The 17,791-nt window shown below is 44.7% G+C and overlaps 1 protein-coding gene across 1 annotated transcript in view; it reads right to left on the bottom strand.

Annotated features, from left to right (window-relative positions):
* SF3A3 (splicing factor 3a subunit 3) overlaps positions 1 to 15,481 on the bottom strand; it is a 187,406-nt gene extending 171,925 nt beyond the window's left edge. The window contains exons 1-3 of the mRNA XM_085647872.1: positions 15,229 to 15,481; positions 3,063 to 3,110; positions 319 to 371 (exon numbers count right to left, since the gene is read on the bottom strand). Coding sequence (XP_085503998.1) covers positions 319 to 371; positions 3,063 to 3,110; positions 15,229 to 15,324 — 197 coding nt within the window. The 5' untranslated portion in view covers positions 15,325 to 15,481. The remainder of the gene's footprint in view (positions 1 to 318; positions 372 to 3,062; positions 3,111 to 15,228) is intronic.
* Positions 15,482 to 17,791: the final 2,310 nt, after the last annotated feature.

Here is a 17,791-nt window from a genome sequence, read left to right on the forward strand (position 1 = left end):
TAAATTTCACTATAAAGTCTCAATCACAGTTCTGGTAATTACATGCACCTCTGCACTCTTGTCACCCTTTCACCCCCCTTTTCTTTCCTCTATGACACCTCAAGAGAAAAGGTCATTCAAATCCACCCGGTTGAGCAACAAAAATATCCACATGCTGAGAGTCAGTAAGAAAAAAAGGTACAGAAGAAATGTAAACCCCAAACTGAGATCCTGCACCAACATGTAGGGCAGGGACCACAACAAACATTAACCAGAAAATCCTTCTGATCATGAAATGTAGCAAAGCAGACTAGAAAAGGTCACTGGTCTGTTTCTTACCCATCTTTGTCATCATACAGATCTCTAAGATTTCCACTGACATCCATAAAACGCTAAAAGTAGAAAAAACAAACATAAAATACATTTATAAGATATTTATGACTGTGTGACAGCAGTGACTACAAATTATCAATTATTTATGGAAGCACTCGAGTCCCTGTGATTTACACAGCGATTTCTCATAAGATGCATAGGCTAGAATTCATGTTGGCAAGAACAAGGAGAAACTTGACATGAGTGACAAGAACGTAGGAATTAGATTGAACACCCCCCCCCCAATCGCCCGCAGACTTCATTTTACATCTATTTTCAAACACTGTTTGATTGCTTTTTCTTTTCAGATGCAATTTTACTCCTGCCTATTCCTCTCTCATTTTACCGGTCTCTTTGCAACTTGTTTTATTGCTTGTTGTGTTTAGCTGTGGCTTATTTTTTCTTTCCCTTTCATTCATGTAAAACCTGTGCCTCACCTGAGCTTATTTATATGGCTCTTCGTTGTTCAAACAGCCCTTTTTTTAATCCAATTCTTCTTTCACTTGCCTCTCTGTTCAGCGCTTGTTTTAATTCAACACTTCAGCTTTTGTTCAACCTCCATTTTAGTTTCAGCGTCATTTCACATATGTTCTTCAAACCTCAATTTACCTCCCATCCTGTTCAACTCATGTTTCCTAGTCTTGTTTTTTTTTTACATTCACCTTCCGTTTCCGTTCATGTCTTGTTTTAATTCCTTTCTCTTCTTACCTTGCTCTCTCTCTAGCTTTTTTGAATGCCACTCTTCTTTAGTTCTTGTTTACCACTGTTAATCTTAACATTCTGTTAAGCAGTTCTTTTATCAGTGAACATCACTTGTCTATTATTGCATTTCTAGTTTTGGTTGTTACTATTATGTTATCACCTTTTAATGCACAGTAATATTACTTAAGCATTTTCTTGGCAGTGAGGGTTATGCACTTACAGCAGCCAAAATCACCAGTGCTACTAATGTGTGGCGCAGAATTGTTTTTTAAAGCAAATGTCTGGTTGTTCTCATTACAAAGATAGTTGATGGAAGCAAATTCCTCAAATTTGATGCTTGGAGAGAGAACCTCTGTTATGATGGGCCACCCTGGAGAATTTGGTCATTAATAGATCATTAAAAGGGTGGAGAAAATTTCATACTGATTTCTGTTTCTAAAAAAAGCATACCTTCGACTTAGTATGCTTAATGAACAACACATAACGTAATAAAATCAACCTGTAAAACTGCTTGCAGCCAAACCACATCAGACATGACTGAAAACATATTATGCTGCCACTGAATACCAGTTGCCAAGAAAGCAGTAGTATACTGGATTTACTGTAGATGTCAGAGAAGGAATGGAGGCATTCCAAAGAGCAGACTAATACTACATAATTCCACGGTAACCATAAGACAGTTATAATGTCACTTTATGTGCCGAACACAGATGTCACCACTCGCCATTCCATTTGTAAAGAGCTCCAAGAACAAACTGTATGGTTTTCGCTATAAAAATCTTCCTATATAAATATAGGTAGTCTAACTGTGATTGGGAAGCTGCCATTTTCTCTAATGATCTGCTGTAGAATCTGGACTTATTCTATTTTTCATATTTGCACAGTGGTGCAACAATTTTAAATGCCAAGACCGACGCAAATTTATTTCTTAAGTCTTAGGACTGATTTACTGAGCCTACTGAATACTGAAGTACTTATAAAGCACTCGAATGCCGAGGCGTCTTGGCGCTGTAGTATATATTTTCACCTTCTGTATTATATTTTAATATGAATAAACCTTCATATATTTCTAATTTAATGAGCTCAAACCCTTTTTGAGTCAATTTCTTATTTAAATTACTTATTTGAAATGCTGGTATGAATCTTTTCTTTAGGGACACATTTCCTCATCTATTCACAAACCCCGACCCCACACTGACACTATGACTATCATGTAGATATCTGAGGGATAGCGCCAATATCATCAAGACTCAAAATAATTTAAAAAAATGTTTGTTTTGGCCATATAGGGATACATTAGGATGGCAGGCGGACTTTAGTCCGCCTGTCCACCTATCGGTGCTGTGACCGGCCACCAGAGGTGCGGTGGTCCCGCACCGCCAATTAGGACGCGACCGCCACCCTGGCCATCGCATTCTGTATCTTCAACATTGCAGCGGGTTCTGCTGTAAGCAGCACCCGCCCCAATGCCAAAGAGGCATGCCGTGCATTACCATGCACAACATGGCAGGCACCGCGCGGTGCCTGCCACCTTGTACATGGCAATAAAGGGGGGTACCATAGGTACCCCCCCCCCCGCAAGTGCAGCCCCCACCCCGCCGGGGGACTGCAACAGGCCCCCAAAAGCTATTCCCACCAGCCTTTCCATGGCGGCAACGCCGCCATGGGAAGGCCTTTACCACCAGACATCATAATATGGACACCATATTATGCCGGAGCTCTGCCTGGCCGGAAATCGTAACGATTGCCAACCGGCTGAAAAGCGTCGGACGGACTTTCCGTCCGCCGCGGTACCTCCGCCTTGGTAAAAAGGGGGGAGGGGCTGCCATCATAATCACCCCCTTTATGTTTTTTTTTTTAAACAGACAGAGTGCTTTAAAGGTGGTTGTGGCTCATTGTTAGGTTTTCTATTAACTTTTGTTATTTAATCTGACTTGTGATTTAATTAACACAATGGTGAAACATTTTTTAGAACACTTCTACACAAGAAGGAAAAAAACAATACTTACATCTAACATTGCCCTTGTACGATGGTCAGAGTTGATCTGGTCTCGTAACTATGGAAAGAAAAAGGAACATAAAACCTCTTGACACAGTTAATGTACGGAATTACATATTACACACACATATATATATATATACACACACACACACACACACACACACACAAATGTATTTCCTAACTGTAACCTTCGAGAGTGGGTGTGTCAGTGGCTTAATAGGGCGGCGAGTGGGTGTGTGAGTGCCTGTATGGGTGTGAGTGGTTGTATGGGTCCGAGTTGGAGTGAGAGTTGCTTTGTGGGTGATTGTTCGTGTGGGTGCGTGATTGGGTGGGTGAGTTGTAGTATGGGTCTGTGAATGGGTGTGTGAGTGCCTGAGTGGGTCTGTGACTGGGTCTGCAAGTAGCACTATGGGTCTGTGAGTGGGTATGTGGGATGTGCAAGGGATTTTGGGCATTTCCATACTTAGGGTACTGAAAATGGAGAAACATGGACTCTGCTCTCACCAGGAGACAACAAGAAAGAAACTACTCATCACAGTCACAACAGATCAGATTGTGCTCCAATAGATCACAAATGTATTCACCCCCATTACTGATTTCATATTGTTTTTCAATGTGGAATAGAAGAGGAAACACATGTGCTTTGCTTTTGTGAAGGCCAAGAAGTAAGGATCGTTTGTGCTTTACTAAAGTGAAGCTTTGACTGGGACACCTGCTATGTTTATGTGTGTAAGTGCTTCCTGTTGAAGTTTAATTTCTGTGAAATCACCATCGGTACCATTTCGGCCACGGAGATGCCATCCCCCAGGGCCTAGCCTTGTTGCGCTGGGTGCCCTGGAGCCCATCCAGGGAACCCAGTCTGCACTGATGGGGATCGCGGGAAACCTGAATGCCCCCGCTGTCCCTGCCGGCTCCCTGACTCCAGCGGGAGCCGGCATTGCTAAACATGCAGCTCCCTCTGTGGGGGAGCAATCTTTTACCCTAACAAACGAAAACTCTGCTCCCAGCAAGCGGGAGCAGTTTGACAGCACCCGCTTGCTGGGAGCTAAGTTAGTGATCGCTGTGACTTGACGGTAACTGTCAAAGCTCCCGCCAAGTCAGAGCAAACAGCTATGCTACGGGTTGGGCACCCCGGGACATAGGGACTGGACCTGGGGGCGTGGCGGTCCCCATGGTCATTAATAGCTCCTGGTGGGGGGTGCCTGCAGCCTCCCTCCTTCTGAGTTCACAGGCTTACACCAGGAAAGTGGTGGTCTCCAGGCCGCATATGGTCCGTGAGGGGGACTGCACAGCCCGCCTCCTTGTTTTAGATATATCGCCCAGGCACCCGAGGCCCTCCCTCAATTAGTTATTTTAATTCCCAAGGGAGGTGGTGATCCCCGGACTTCTACAAAGCTCATAAGGGTGCTCCACGTGGACCCCCTCTATTTATAAAAAATAAAGCCCCGGGGGAAGTGACGGTCCCCGAGGGGGTCTGCAAAGCCTCCTTCAATTTCTAAAAGTAAATCCCTGGGGAGGTGGAGGTCCCTGGGGCTCAAAGAGCCTTAGGAGGGGTGCCCCATGTGTCCCCTACCTTTTAAAAACAAGCATTTGCAATGCAATAGGTCTCGCATTTACGGGAGTTTGAGCTATTGGCATTGTAAATGACAATGCCTTTTATTTATGTTTTGGTTTTTAAAACATAAAATAAAAGGCATTGTCATTTACAATGCCAATAGCTTCCTTGCGTAGATGCGAGACCTGTTGCATTTTCAATGCTTGTTAGATGAGCTTCAAAGACTTTTGAATGGAAGCATTAAAAGAAAACCTCTCATAACTGTACCAACAAATAGGTCCTTTTTCTCACCAGGCACATGGCATGCATGATTAGAAGCTGTGTAGAAATAGCGCTTCGCGGTACTGTGGTAAACACTAATGTACTGGAATCTTTATTTGAATCCCTTTCGGAGCAGTCAGTAAAATTGGCAAATATAATTGAAAAATTGAGCAGTTAACATGCACATTTTGGTTTCACTTTACCAAAATTATCCTATATAAAATCCTACTGAGCAATGTGCTGCGGGTTACTCACTTGGCGCACATGAGGCCTAAGTTTATACTTTTTGACAGGGCTGTTTTAAATTACCAGTCCGGCCCTGGACGTGTTCCAGAGTCGAGTCAATGACAAAGAAGTGGTCCAAATGCTACGTTCAGAAGGGGAGGGTGTGGCTTAACGGCCAGTGCAGCCGACTTGGGCGCTGAGAGATCCAGGTTTAAGTCTCGTCGTGTGCTCAACATCCTGTGATTCTGGGCAAATCACTTCCCCCTGCCTACGGACAGCGCCTACAGACCCTCACGGGTTATTAGCGGCGCTATACAAATCCAAGTATTATATTATAGTATAATTATTAAGAAGAGAAAGAGGCAGCCAAAAGACGAGGATCAAATGTCCAAGCAAAATGTAAAAAGTGGCCTAGAAGGAGACTAGATAAGAGGGGGGTGGGGAGGGGGGGGGGGGGGGAAAGGAGTGGCCCGAACGCTACTCTTAAAAGCTGATGAAACACAACTAGTAGAAATGGACAAAGTATTGAGGAACTATATGCAGCCGTTCCAGGCGTTCTGAATTTCCGGTACCAACGGGAATCTCTGTACGCAATTACGAGTTTGCAGACCAAGAATTACTTGGCATAATTCTGCATGGAAAGCTGCATGTTTAAAGCTACAGATCACATTTTTAATGAAACTGCACTACAGCAACAGTACCGGCCCTGATAAAATATTAATGGCCGCAGAGCAGCACGGTAGCAGCAGAAAGCCTTTTAGGCTCTTACGCAACAAGTAGCTAAATTAATTATTTGCAGGGAAAGGATCCCATACCCCCGGCAGCCTCCGAGGGATGAGTGAGAGCCAGACTGCGAAGGCGCTCATTAGCGACCCTCAAATGTCAGACACCGGGAGGAAAGAAGAGGCCTGACAGGGAAGGAGACACAGATCTGGAAGGGAGGGTGCGCGAGAAAGACAGGGACAGCGAGGTACAATGATGGAAGAGGTGGCGACGGAGCGGGCACAAAGAGGGGAGAGGGCGCAAGGTAGACGGGGACTGCAGGTTAGACAGGGACAGCAAGGTACAATGATGGAAGAGGTGGCGACGCGAGAAAGGGAGCAGGCACAAAGAGGGGAGAGGGCGCGAGGTAGACGGGGACCACAGGTTAGAGATAGGAAATGATGGAAGGCTCGTGAGAGAGAGCAGGATAGAATGGGGAGAGCGGGAGAGACAAAGAGCAGTAAATTCAGACATAAGCGAAGAGTGAGAGAGAGCAGTAAATACAGACATAAGCGAAGAGAGAGAGAGCAGTAAATACAGACATAAGCGAAAGGGAATGGGGTCGTAAGATAGACAGAGGCCTAGGAAAAGCCAGGTAGAGAACAAATGCGTATTACGAAGAAAACAAGACAAGCCCGGCTTCTAAAGTGCTCCGGACGCGAGCGAGCGCCCGCTACGCGAAAGTGAAAGCAAATTTGTCACGGCGAGACGCGGCGGAGCGTGGTGCGCGCGCTTGGCGGGGGCGCGGACCCTTTGAAGTATGATGCCGAGGGCGCCAGTGGGCTGAAGCGCTTCCCCAAACGGATTGCATGGCGGCGCAATGCACGTGATTGTGCGCGTGCTCGCCATGCAATCCACTTTTGGGAGCACTTTGAAATGCCCCTCTTACTAGAGTCTCGCATAGCGATTGCGTAAACGCAATAGCTAGGCAAGACCTAAAAATGCCACTGGGACCTGGCCCAACCTGGGTCTCTTTACAAAACAAGCATGGGAGCCCATGCGGATCCATCGCAACTTTCGGCGAATATTTTTGAAAAAATGCTTTTTTGCCCTGGCAGGGTCTCACAGGGACTCCAGGTCAAGGGCCTAACATTCTCCTCCCCCCCCCCCCCCCTCCAGATGGCTGCCAACACTTCTGGGTTGAAGTGTTGGCAGCCAATAGGATATCAGCACAAGGGCTGTCAGATCCTTGAAAGATCTAAAGATCTGTGCCTCTAGATATACAATTTTTAAATTAAATATCTAAACGATCTTACACAAAATAATAACAAGCATTGGAAATGCAATAGGTCTCGCACTGATTTGATTTTGAGCTTTTGGCGTTGTAAATGGCAATGTTTTGTACCCATGTGTTATGGAGTGTATGTATGTGGTGTGTAGTGGAATATTTTGAGTTGGATTATAGTTATTTGTGGAGCACCATGAAGCATCAGGAAGGATATTGAGGAGGGGTAGAGCAGCACAAGGACGGAGAGTGAGGAGAAGAGAAGCGTGAAGCACAAGGAAGGAGAGTGAGGAGATGAGCAGCATAAGGGACATGGAATGAGAACAGCAGCGTGAGGCACAAGGACGGAGAGTGAGAAGAGCAGAGTGAGGCAAAAGAAAAGAAGAGTGAGGAGAACAGAAGCGTGAGGCTGAAGGAACGAGAGAGGAGAAGAACAGCGTGAGGCACAAGGACGGAGAGTGAGGAAAACAGCAGTATGAGGCACAAGGATGGAGAGTAAGGAGGAGAACAGCGTGAGGCAGAAGGATGGCGAGTGAGAAGAGCAGCGGGAGGCACAAGGAAGGAGAGTGAGGAGAAGAGCAGCGTGAGGAACTAGGATAGAGAGTGAGGAGGAGAGCAGCGTGAGGCAGAAGGACAGAGAGTGAGGATAATCGCAGCATGCAGCATAAGGAAGGAGAGTGAAGAGAAGAGCAGCGTGAGGCACAAAGGAGGAGTGTGACAAAAGCAGCATGAGGCACAAGGAAAGGAGTGAGAAGAGCAGCGTGGGGCAGAAGGAAGGAGAGTGAGGAGAAGAGCAGAGTGAGGTATAAGGAAGGAGAATGAGGAGAAGATCAGCGAGAGTAACAAAGAAGGAAAGTGAGGAGAAGAGTAGCATGAGGCATAAGGAAGGAGAGTGAGAACAGCAGCATGAGGCAGCAGGAAGGTTAGTGAGGAGAAGAGCAGCGTGAGGCACAAGGACGGAGAGTGAGGAGAAGAGCAGAGTGAGTAACAAGGACGGAGAGTGAGGAGAAGAGCAGAGTGAGTAACAAGGACGGAGAGTGAGGAGAAGAGTAGAGTGAGTAACAAGGACGGAGAGTGAGGAGAACAGTAGTGCACTGCATGCATAAAACCAGGCAATGGGCTCTGCGCTGAGCCAGCAAAGCCCGTCATGATAGGTCTTATAGGTCATACAGGAGTAAGTGATTTTCTGGCATGACGTGTCAACCAAGCGCAGTCAAAAAGTAACGTTCTTGAGCAACATTCCCTGTATTGTACACCTTTAGCCATGGACGGGAGAAAGGTCATTGATTTGTGTACTATTCAAAGAAAAACCTAAGTTCAAAGGAGTTAGACCAGCAGAGGCTAATGGGTCACTAAAATGCGCTTCCATATCCTATGCTGCCTTGCACTTTCACAATAAAAACAACTGTTACTTCCTGGCTCAAGAGATGGCGTAATTTGTAACAATGTTACTCGCAACGGCGCAATTAAAACATTTGTGTTCCCAAGAGGAACCCATTTTAGGTATTTTGATACATCATGGACCTAGCTCCAAGAAGGAGCTGCGGAGAACTACTTAGTGAACGTATAGTGCAACAGAAGCGCACCAAATATGAGCTTTGTACACAGAATAGCATGTTGTGTATGTCGTGAGCTGAGCCGGCATACTCCAGCATGCAATAGGGATGAACATGTAATTGTGACAGTAGACTGCACACATCTGTTTTTGAAAGTACATATTTTTACAATTTCAGGCAAAACAAGATCATGACTTCATTTGTGGTCATTTTTCAACCTCGGGGTCTCGAGGTCCAAATTCAGCAGATTATTACATGGACCAGAGGTATAACATATTTTCTATGTTACCCAACAAATCAACCGAAAAGCAGACTCGTTATGGGGAAAGCAAGCCGGGAGTCTGTCACGGGAAGCGTGCACATAGTAGTACATACATGAAAGCTGGCACTTTGCATTAGGAGGGGACAATGGGAATGTGTTAAAAGCGTCACGTTTTTGCAGACACCAGTGCTGTTTTCAACACATTGTATGCCAGGGCATCGCGTTATGCAGTCCTGTCAATATTTAGGTTACAAGAAACGTCCTTGTGAGACGTATTTCATGTAGTGCCAACATGCCACCTGAAGACCTTCGCAGCGCTCAAGGCAACACAGTGCTGAAACCCCGTCAGAAAGATCAGCGTACGTAAACAGCGGCAGTAAACTTACTGTGTGCTGAAAAGTGAACTGTCACCTTCAGTACTGCGCTACCATGATGCAAAGCAACAACACCACTGGTAACACTGTCACATATAAAGCCCCAGAATCGAACATATGTCTCGAGTGACATGGAGTAACTGTAGTTAACCCAATGTTTTTATCAACCCAGGAAGGATGATTTTAATAAACCTAGGAAGGTTGAAAGCCCGAGGCAGTTCTACAGCCAAAACATCTCAGCAGTAGGTGATCGTCCCTCTGAGGTATGTTAAGAAATAACACTTCAAGTGCATTCTCGCTGTGGGACTCCACAAGTACTTACGGGCATTTTATGACGCAGCTAAATCCGAACCAAAGATTAAGAGACAGGAAATGAGAATCGCTTGTTACCCTTTAATCCTTGGCTGCCTGGGGGCTTCCAGCTGCATGGGTCACCCTTTGATGTTCGACGCCGCCCGGTTAATCCTCACATTCTGGTGATTAATATGTGGAGCGAACCCTGCAGACACTGCGCAGCCATAACTGGGACTCCATACTCAGTGCGCGAGCCTGCTGTCAGCACAGTGCAACACGGGCGGGCCGCGCTCCGCGGGCGCTGCGTTCAGTGGTAAAGTGAAAAAATATAAAGAAACCGAGCGCGGTGGCTTTGACATGGACGCCGCGCTCAAATGAACAAATAAAACGAGTGTGAGTACATGAATAAAAGACACGTACCTCCACCGTACTGCCAATGACCAAGCTGTTGCCATTGCGCGAATGAAGAAACAAGACTTCGGAAACATGATCCGTTAATACACCCCTCCTAAAGACAAGAAATACCCTCACAACAGCCGTTAAGCAAACGATCCAGTCTGGATGGGCCATCCCAAAAGGAGACAGGGCGGAAACAAAGAACCCTCATTTACAATTGGAGGCCGTTTAGCATAAACGATGACGCCAGCCAATGAAAATATTGGGCGAGGCTTCAAGTCCCCTCCTGAAATCTCCTCTACCACAATATGTCTCGCAGAGCGAGCAGCACATGCGCGCTGCAACGCTAGGCGAGACCTAAAAAGCACGCTTTCTGTAGTAAGAGCGAACTTTCTGCCAAATTTGGTGTAATTCTGTCCAGCGGTTCAGTCTGTAGTCGTGTTCAAAATCCCAACAATGGGAAAAAACACTTTTTTGTTACCCCCTCTCTTTTCCCAGCCCCCCTTCACAGATCACTCTGAAACTTTACATGTACAACTGGATTCCCCAGGACTCCTTTTTTTTGGAAAATTTCATGAAGATTCATGAAACTGTGCCAAAGATATAAGCAAGTCAAAAAATGTTTTTCCTATGGAAACCTGGTCCTACCTATAACTTCCTACTAGCGACCGCCAGTAGGATGTATGTATATATGATTTCACAAGGCATTTTACATGCAGATAGACAAACGCACACAAACACTCTCCCTCTCGGTTTTGAGAGTCTTCAAAAATGTTGGTTATTTTACAAAATATTGTTTTCTTTCACTTAGTACCCCTACCTACCTGCATTTATCTCCCTTTCCACAGCCCCTTAGCCCATCTCATGAGCCCTGCATGTCATATGGTGTATTTTAACAATTAATATGCCAGAACATTTCTTGATGAATCTGAAGCTCATCCTCTCCCCTAATCTTAGTGATCAAGCTATGCCCCTGCCTCCGATAGTAAGTGCATGCAATTCATCCAACTACTGATTTTTCTCTTTTTGTCCAGCATATTTTGAACTCTGTACCATCAGTCTCATTGTGTCATCATAATTGTCACGAAATGTTCTCTTCTTCAAGATACACCTTTTCAATTGGTTAAACTATAGTTTGTTTCACACAATTTCAGCATACAGCGGCTAATTTAGAATAAAATAGACAGACCTTTGCTCAGGCAACACCATGTGCATTTGCTAAAGCTAGTTTTATCATTCTTAGCATTGTTCTAAACAAGTGAGAACTCATTAGCAGAACAAGCAACCTCTTATCCTGTGGGGTTTTAGCTTCATCAGCCGACAATAAGCAAACTGCAAGACGTCAAATACACTGAACAGCTCTGGTGCCTCCCTATGGCCAGATGGCATCTCTGGCACTGGTTGTAGGAAAGTGACCCATTTTGACATGGTCACCCCCACTTTTTGCCGGGTATTGATGCAGTTTTGACTGAAGGTGCACTGGGTTTCTGCAAACCAGGTCCACAGTGCCAGTGCGCTTTCCCTAAAACAAGGTCAAATGTTCAATTGCCCACCAATTGGCAAGGACCACCCCAATAAGTCCCTAGTAAGTGGTACCCCTGGTACCTAGGGCATGGGTACTGAAGAGGGTCCCTTAGGGCTGAAGTATGTATTTTTCTACCCTACGTGACCCACAGACAAAAACACCCAGAAACTACAGTTGCAGGATGAGTGAAATGGTGCAAACCAATTTGAAAACACAACATTGCACATTCTGTGTGCCATGCCCACAGACACTGCGTGCAATACATGTAAGTCACCCCTACAAGGCAGGGTGCATTATATTACACGTGCGGATATATTTGTATGAGCAGATATGCCCCTGTGATGTATAGGTCCATTTCAAGACACTGCAAGTGAACAGGGAAGCCATCTTAAATCCATGTACTTAGCATTGGTTGTTACAAATTACACAGCTACTAATGGTGTTTGTTATCAAACACCTTGTCTTAATAAATCTTTATTAGGACATGCATCCAGAGGGCACCTTTGCAGGTTTTTTCACCTAGTACTAATTTCTGAGTGCCCCTTCCATGCCTCGTCACTCAGTCCATTTATAGGTGATATTAAGCATATTTGACAGATGGCAGTTGAAATCTATCCAGAATGAAACTATAGCTGACACTGATCTACTCAACAATAGTTGGAAAGCATCTGAATAGCTTGAGTAACCTTTTGCAGAACGTTCGCCTGAGTTCAGACACTTTTTAGATTTGCTGTGAAAATATATTTCCATGACATGGAATAATGCATCCAATTTGTCAGCTGCCTTATAAATGTCATTTTGAAGTGTCGCAAATCTGTGTGTGCACAATATTCGGCACCAGCAGTCAAATAAGTAGTGTGCAGCAAGCACACAGTTTTTGTTTTGAAGACCACTTAAGGGCCCAACTGGTCTTGCCGCTCTTTCAAATGAAGCAGATGTAGTAGTGAGCCCACACTCACTGAGAGGTCTGCAGGAGGTTTAACAGCCATACCTCCAATACGGCTGATAGCAGTCAAGATTTTCCATTAGCTGTGTCATTCACAGCATTAATGGCACACTCTGGATCACGTTTTCATCAGTTTGAATCAACAGATCCCAAGGCTTCACTAGATCCCACTGTGTAGATGGTGGTTTGGAACCTGAACAGAAGATTCCACTGCCTGCATGAAAGAAAGGAGGTTTGACTAAAGCAGGGGACACCTACACTGAACAAAAAGAATGGGATTGCTGATTTCCCGAGCCAACAGATGAGAATGATGACAGAGAGAGTGTCCCGAGCATAGCGACAGGCAGCCATACATATGGTGGCCAAATGGATCATAAAACTCACTAAAGTACAGTGGATATGAACACACACTCAGGGCAAAATATCAATTTACAGGGAAAAGGGAGAACCCTATCAGTCTACGTAATAAATCACACTGCTGCCAACACCACCCATCTCCCGATAACTGGAGAGAAGGGGGCATGTACATTCAGTTTAGGGGTTCAAACCGGGTGACTTGTCTGTCAACAAAACAGGGAGCAACTTACAAGCATTCATAGCTAAATGGAAGAGAATTTCCAGTCAAATCGCAGACTGTCAAGCTCAGTGGAGGAACTCATACGGCAATGCCAAGAAAAGTATATGGATCACAGCTTCTTAAATCAAATTATAGAAATGCTGTACCAACCACATGAGTATCATAGAACGGACTACTGTGGAGTCACTACAAGTCAGGAGATGCTTTTGGTCACTTGACATCTCTAGAAAGGCAGTCTGCATTTACATAAGATACCCCTGTCTCAGCAAGCATTGCCAGGTCCAGCCCTTGCAGAGAAATAGACTACAGAAGAAACTTGGGGTTTACACTCTTCATATCTATACACATGTGAGGGACTAATGGGTTGTCTGGCCCACAAACTTGGTTCAGCATGAGTAAGGTGTGGTGACTTGCTGGTACTTCTGTAATCTAGAACACTTTACGTGTTCCGGATTCCAGGAGTGACGGTTTAACCAAGGCTCGTAAGAGTGCATGTCATCTTGTTCTCCGAAGAATAAACCATCTAATTATCTTACCTCTGATGTGATGATATCTCGTTATTACATAAGGCTAAAAGGTTCGCACTGGATTAGCACTGCTTATCAATCCCAGTCAAGTTCTCTCTTGGCACAGACCTGCAATTGATGAAGGACACCAAATGCTACTTGTCCAACTCAATGAATTAAGCCATGGCAGATCTAAATCCTATGACAGAAGCATCAGACTGGCCTGGACACAAAAACAGCTTCCCTGAAGAATTCACAGGGCTTTTCACACTCCGACCAACTGAATTTATTCATCTACCTTTATTTTTTTCAGATCAGCTCAGGGTGGGATGACAGGTGGTGGTGGGGTGGGAGGACTAAGCTACTATGGTCCTACAGTAGGCTAAAAATATTATGTAGTATCCAGTGAGACCTAGCAAATGTCTGAACAAGTTCTGGGTTGAAGGGGACCTCAGTTCAGCACAATATGGGCTTTTGATCTCAGATGTTGAATATTCCCCCACCCATTTGTGGTACAAAGCAGAAAACAGACAACTCACCGATCTGGTACTTTTTGGTCGTTTTGGCCCTCTAAAGTACAGTCAACATCCCAAGTACTGTTCCCATCTGTTAGAGACGAATGTGTGATCCAAGTAGCAGACAAACAATGCCTCTAAACAAAGAACAACGCTGTTCACCCGACTCTGCAATGTGACTGGGACATAATGCAAATTAATAAAGACGCTCAGGTCTTGCAGTTTTCCCCTTGGCCACAGGAGCTGCTCCAAAATGATCGATGAGTTTGATAGAGGACGGCAAAGATAAGCATCCTTAGTTGCTTTTGCAGTGCATTTATCATCAGTTTGAACTTTAAAAAAATAATAATAATAATGAAGGCACTGCACATAGCACTCTTTTTAATATGAGGGAAACCTCACGTTTGCTCTTCCAACCCTTTCACAACAAAGCCAGGGGACCATGTACGTCATCATGAAGTTGTTCAAGGCGGCAGAAACAATTTCCCACATCCTCATCAAAACTAGTCTATAACGCTCATCCTGCTTTTCAAGATCTTGTTATCTGAATTCATATAAAAGTATGTGTTATTTTTATGAATCAGTGTAAGACTTTATTTGGTGTGTCTCTCATTTACTGTCTGTGTGTGTATAAATGCTTTAGAACTACCCTCTGACATGCGTAACTGTGCACCCACACTACTGCAAAAGAGAGCATTTGCAGTGTCCATTTGTGCCTCTGTAATTCCTTCGTGTGTTGCCTGGACACTCTGCATAGTGTACCTCGTTATTGAGCACTATACAAAGAGGCAGCTTCCTACAATAACCCAAAAAAGTCTCTGCTTTCTAGAGGGTAAAGGCTAAGCAGCCAAGAGGTTAAAAATGTGAGCATATAGACAAAATGCACAGGGATATTGACAACACAGTTGGGGAGAGGATGTGGTCCGTCGGCTAAACTGCCGACTAGTAACGTTACCGGTGCTCATGTAAGGCGCTCCAATACCTTCGGGTCGAGTTCGCGCTATATAAAATCTGCACACAACACATGGACTCATGTGGCAGCTGTAAATAATGTACCCCAAGTGTGACCCTTCTATGCTACAGCCTCGCTACAGTCACTTTACCAAGCTGCTTTGTCTAGCAAAGAGACCACCTGTAAAGACCTTTTTGTTATCATCTCTTATCTACACCAGAATCCATCCTGCCCCCACTCACAGTGCTCTTCTTGATCATCATTTCCTTGGTCATTACGTCGCTCAGCCGTTCCCGCTCCTCATGGTAGCGCCGCTGTTGTTCCAGGATGGTCTCCATCACGTTAACCGGAGAACGTAGCCCGAAACCAAACCGTCCGAGCCCACAGTGCCCCGGAAGCGGCCGTCGCTAAGATCAGTCCCCGGTAATGGTCCGCCGGAAGCCGACGTTTCAATCTGTCCGAGGTGCGTACACCTCAAAGCTCCAGCCTCGCTGTGGGGTAGTAAACACAGAAAAAGGACAAATCAGTCGGCGGAAGAGGAGAGCTTCTCAAATACCTTCTCAAACATGTCGACCATCCTTAAGTGTACAGACTTTCTTTTCATTTAACGGGGGAATTATTGAGTAAAACTGTAGAATATTTGGAAACAATTACATCTATTTAGCAATCCACGAGAGAAATATATGCTGTGTTTTTCACATAAAATGAAAATGCAATGGTATTTGTCGGGTGTGCGCATCAATTTTTGTTGAATTGCGAAAGCATCGTGATTATTTGACACTTGTATTCGAAGAGCTGTGTTTTTGAATTCAAATGTTGTCGTTCAAAAGTGTCGGTTGTATGCGACAAAGTACAAATAAACCTCCCCAAGGAACTCACTTGGGGGCATATTATCAACGGCCAGCGATAATTATTGCTGGACACACTTAGCGATAGATTTCTTATCGCAGCCAATCGCAGCAAATTATCGCCATGCTAGCGCTGTATCAACAACGCATATCGCAATGGCGATAATTATTCCTGCGATAGCGGTGTTTTCCATGGGGCATCGCTGGTTTTCCAGCGATGTTCCATGAAAAACGTTGATAACCTTGCTGATACGACCTTGTGGTCGTATCAGCATAATCCACCCCTATGTTGTGAATAGGTAAGTCAAGATTTTAGCAGACGTTAGTTTTTGGCAAAAACTAACGTCTACTAAAATCCTGAGGGCCACCTTGTAAATATCGCGATGTGCATTTCGCGATAATTTACACGGTAGTCTGTCAGGGGTACGCCCAGTGACGCCCACTTTGCATCTCATTAGAGATGTTAAGCGAGGCGTCTGCAAAACGGCTGCTAATGCATGTTAGCACCGGCCTGCAAATAGGGCGATAAGATTATCTCTGCTTTTTTGGCTTTTAATGATAAGGCCCTTGTTAATATGCCCCTTCAACTTTTCGAGCATTGCACAAGAGACGCTCTTAGGACTGGTAGCTTAGTGGACTAATACGTCCACAATTTTTTTTCTTCAGTTTTATCAAGCGCGAACTCGACCCGAAGGTTTCAGAGCGCTATACACGAGCACCAGTTGCATTACAGACAGACACATTCATTTCTTAGACACAGGCAAATCAAGGGGCATATCAGCAACAACCGGCGATAATTATCGCTAAGCGCACTTAGTGCTACGATAATTATCGCCGGCTAGCATGGATTTTTATCGCTGAGATAGCGTGCTATCAGCAACGCTTATCTCAAAAGCGATAAAAATCCTCACGCTAACTGCTAACGTGAGATTTTCGCTGGAAACCCAGCGATAATCTCACGCAATGTGGCATTAGCTTGATGATAGGGACTCACAAACTTAGCCATGATATCCACCTTCCATAGGATATCATGGCTAAGTCAGTCCTGAAGCAGGTGTAAGGAAAGTAGCGATAACAGGGGTTATCGCTACTTTTCTTGCCGCTATGCTTCATAGCGCGGGGCTTGATGATAGGAGAAATGTCGCTTAGCTACATTTCTCCTGTCATGTCAGGTCAAGAATGCCCACTTTGCATCTCATTAGAGATGCAAAGCTGGGCGTTAGGAATTCCTACGCTAACGCAAGTTTTCACGGGTTAGCGTGAGCTTGCTAATTAGGTGAAAAAATTATCATAATTTTATCGCCTCGCCTTGCTGATATGCCCCCAAGTGATTTGCCCGGACCCATAGGCTGTTTGAGAATTCCTCCAGACTCGAACCAGGTTTCCCAGCTTTAAAGTTAGTCGCTCTAGTCGTTGACCTCATGGTCACAGGTTCAAATCCCAGGGAGTCCACTCAGCCTTTCATCCTTTTGTGGTTGATAAAATGAGCACCATTAAGTTGGGTAACAATAAACATTTGTTATTCCGCGCCAAGATACTCTCTGGTGAATGTGCACTTATAAATACATGTTATGTCAAATCAAAGAATAACTTCACCTTAGCTTCTTTGTATGTTGTATTTTTGTTTGAAAAACATACAGGATTTTACATGCAATATGCATTGGCAATATACAAATTAAAGAAACACCAAGGTAAATACGTTTGATAAAAACAATGTTAGATATTTATCTCGCCTTAGATTTTTTCAGGTCTCGTCTGAGATGCTTGCAAGACATTTCTTGAGGTCTCAGCTGAGACAGCGTATGCATGCTCTATCGCTTGCGAGGGATATTGTTGGCTTTGCCAGTCCTGCAAAGATTCCCAGGTCCATGTGGGATGTGTTGCTCCAGTTTAGCTTTTCTCTTTGAATTCTGGAACTTGTATTCTTGTTTTATAATGAAATAAACAAGACTACAAG

Source organism: Triturus cristatus, chromosome 3_2 (assembly GCF_964204655.1).
Source record: "Triturus cristatus chromosome 3_2, aTriCri1.1, whole genome shotgun sequence".
NCBI lineage: Eukaryota > Metazoa > Chordata > Amphibia > Caudata > Salamandridae > Triturus > Triturus cristatus.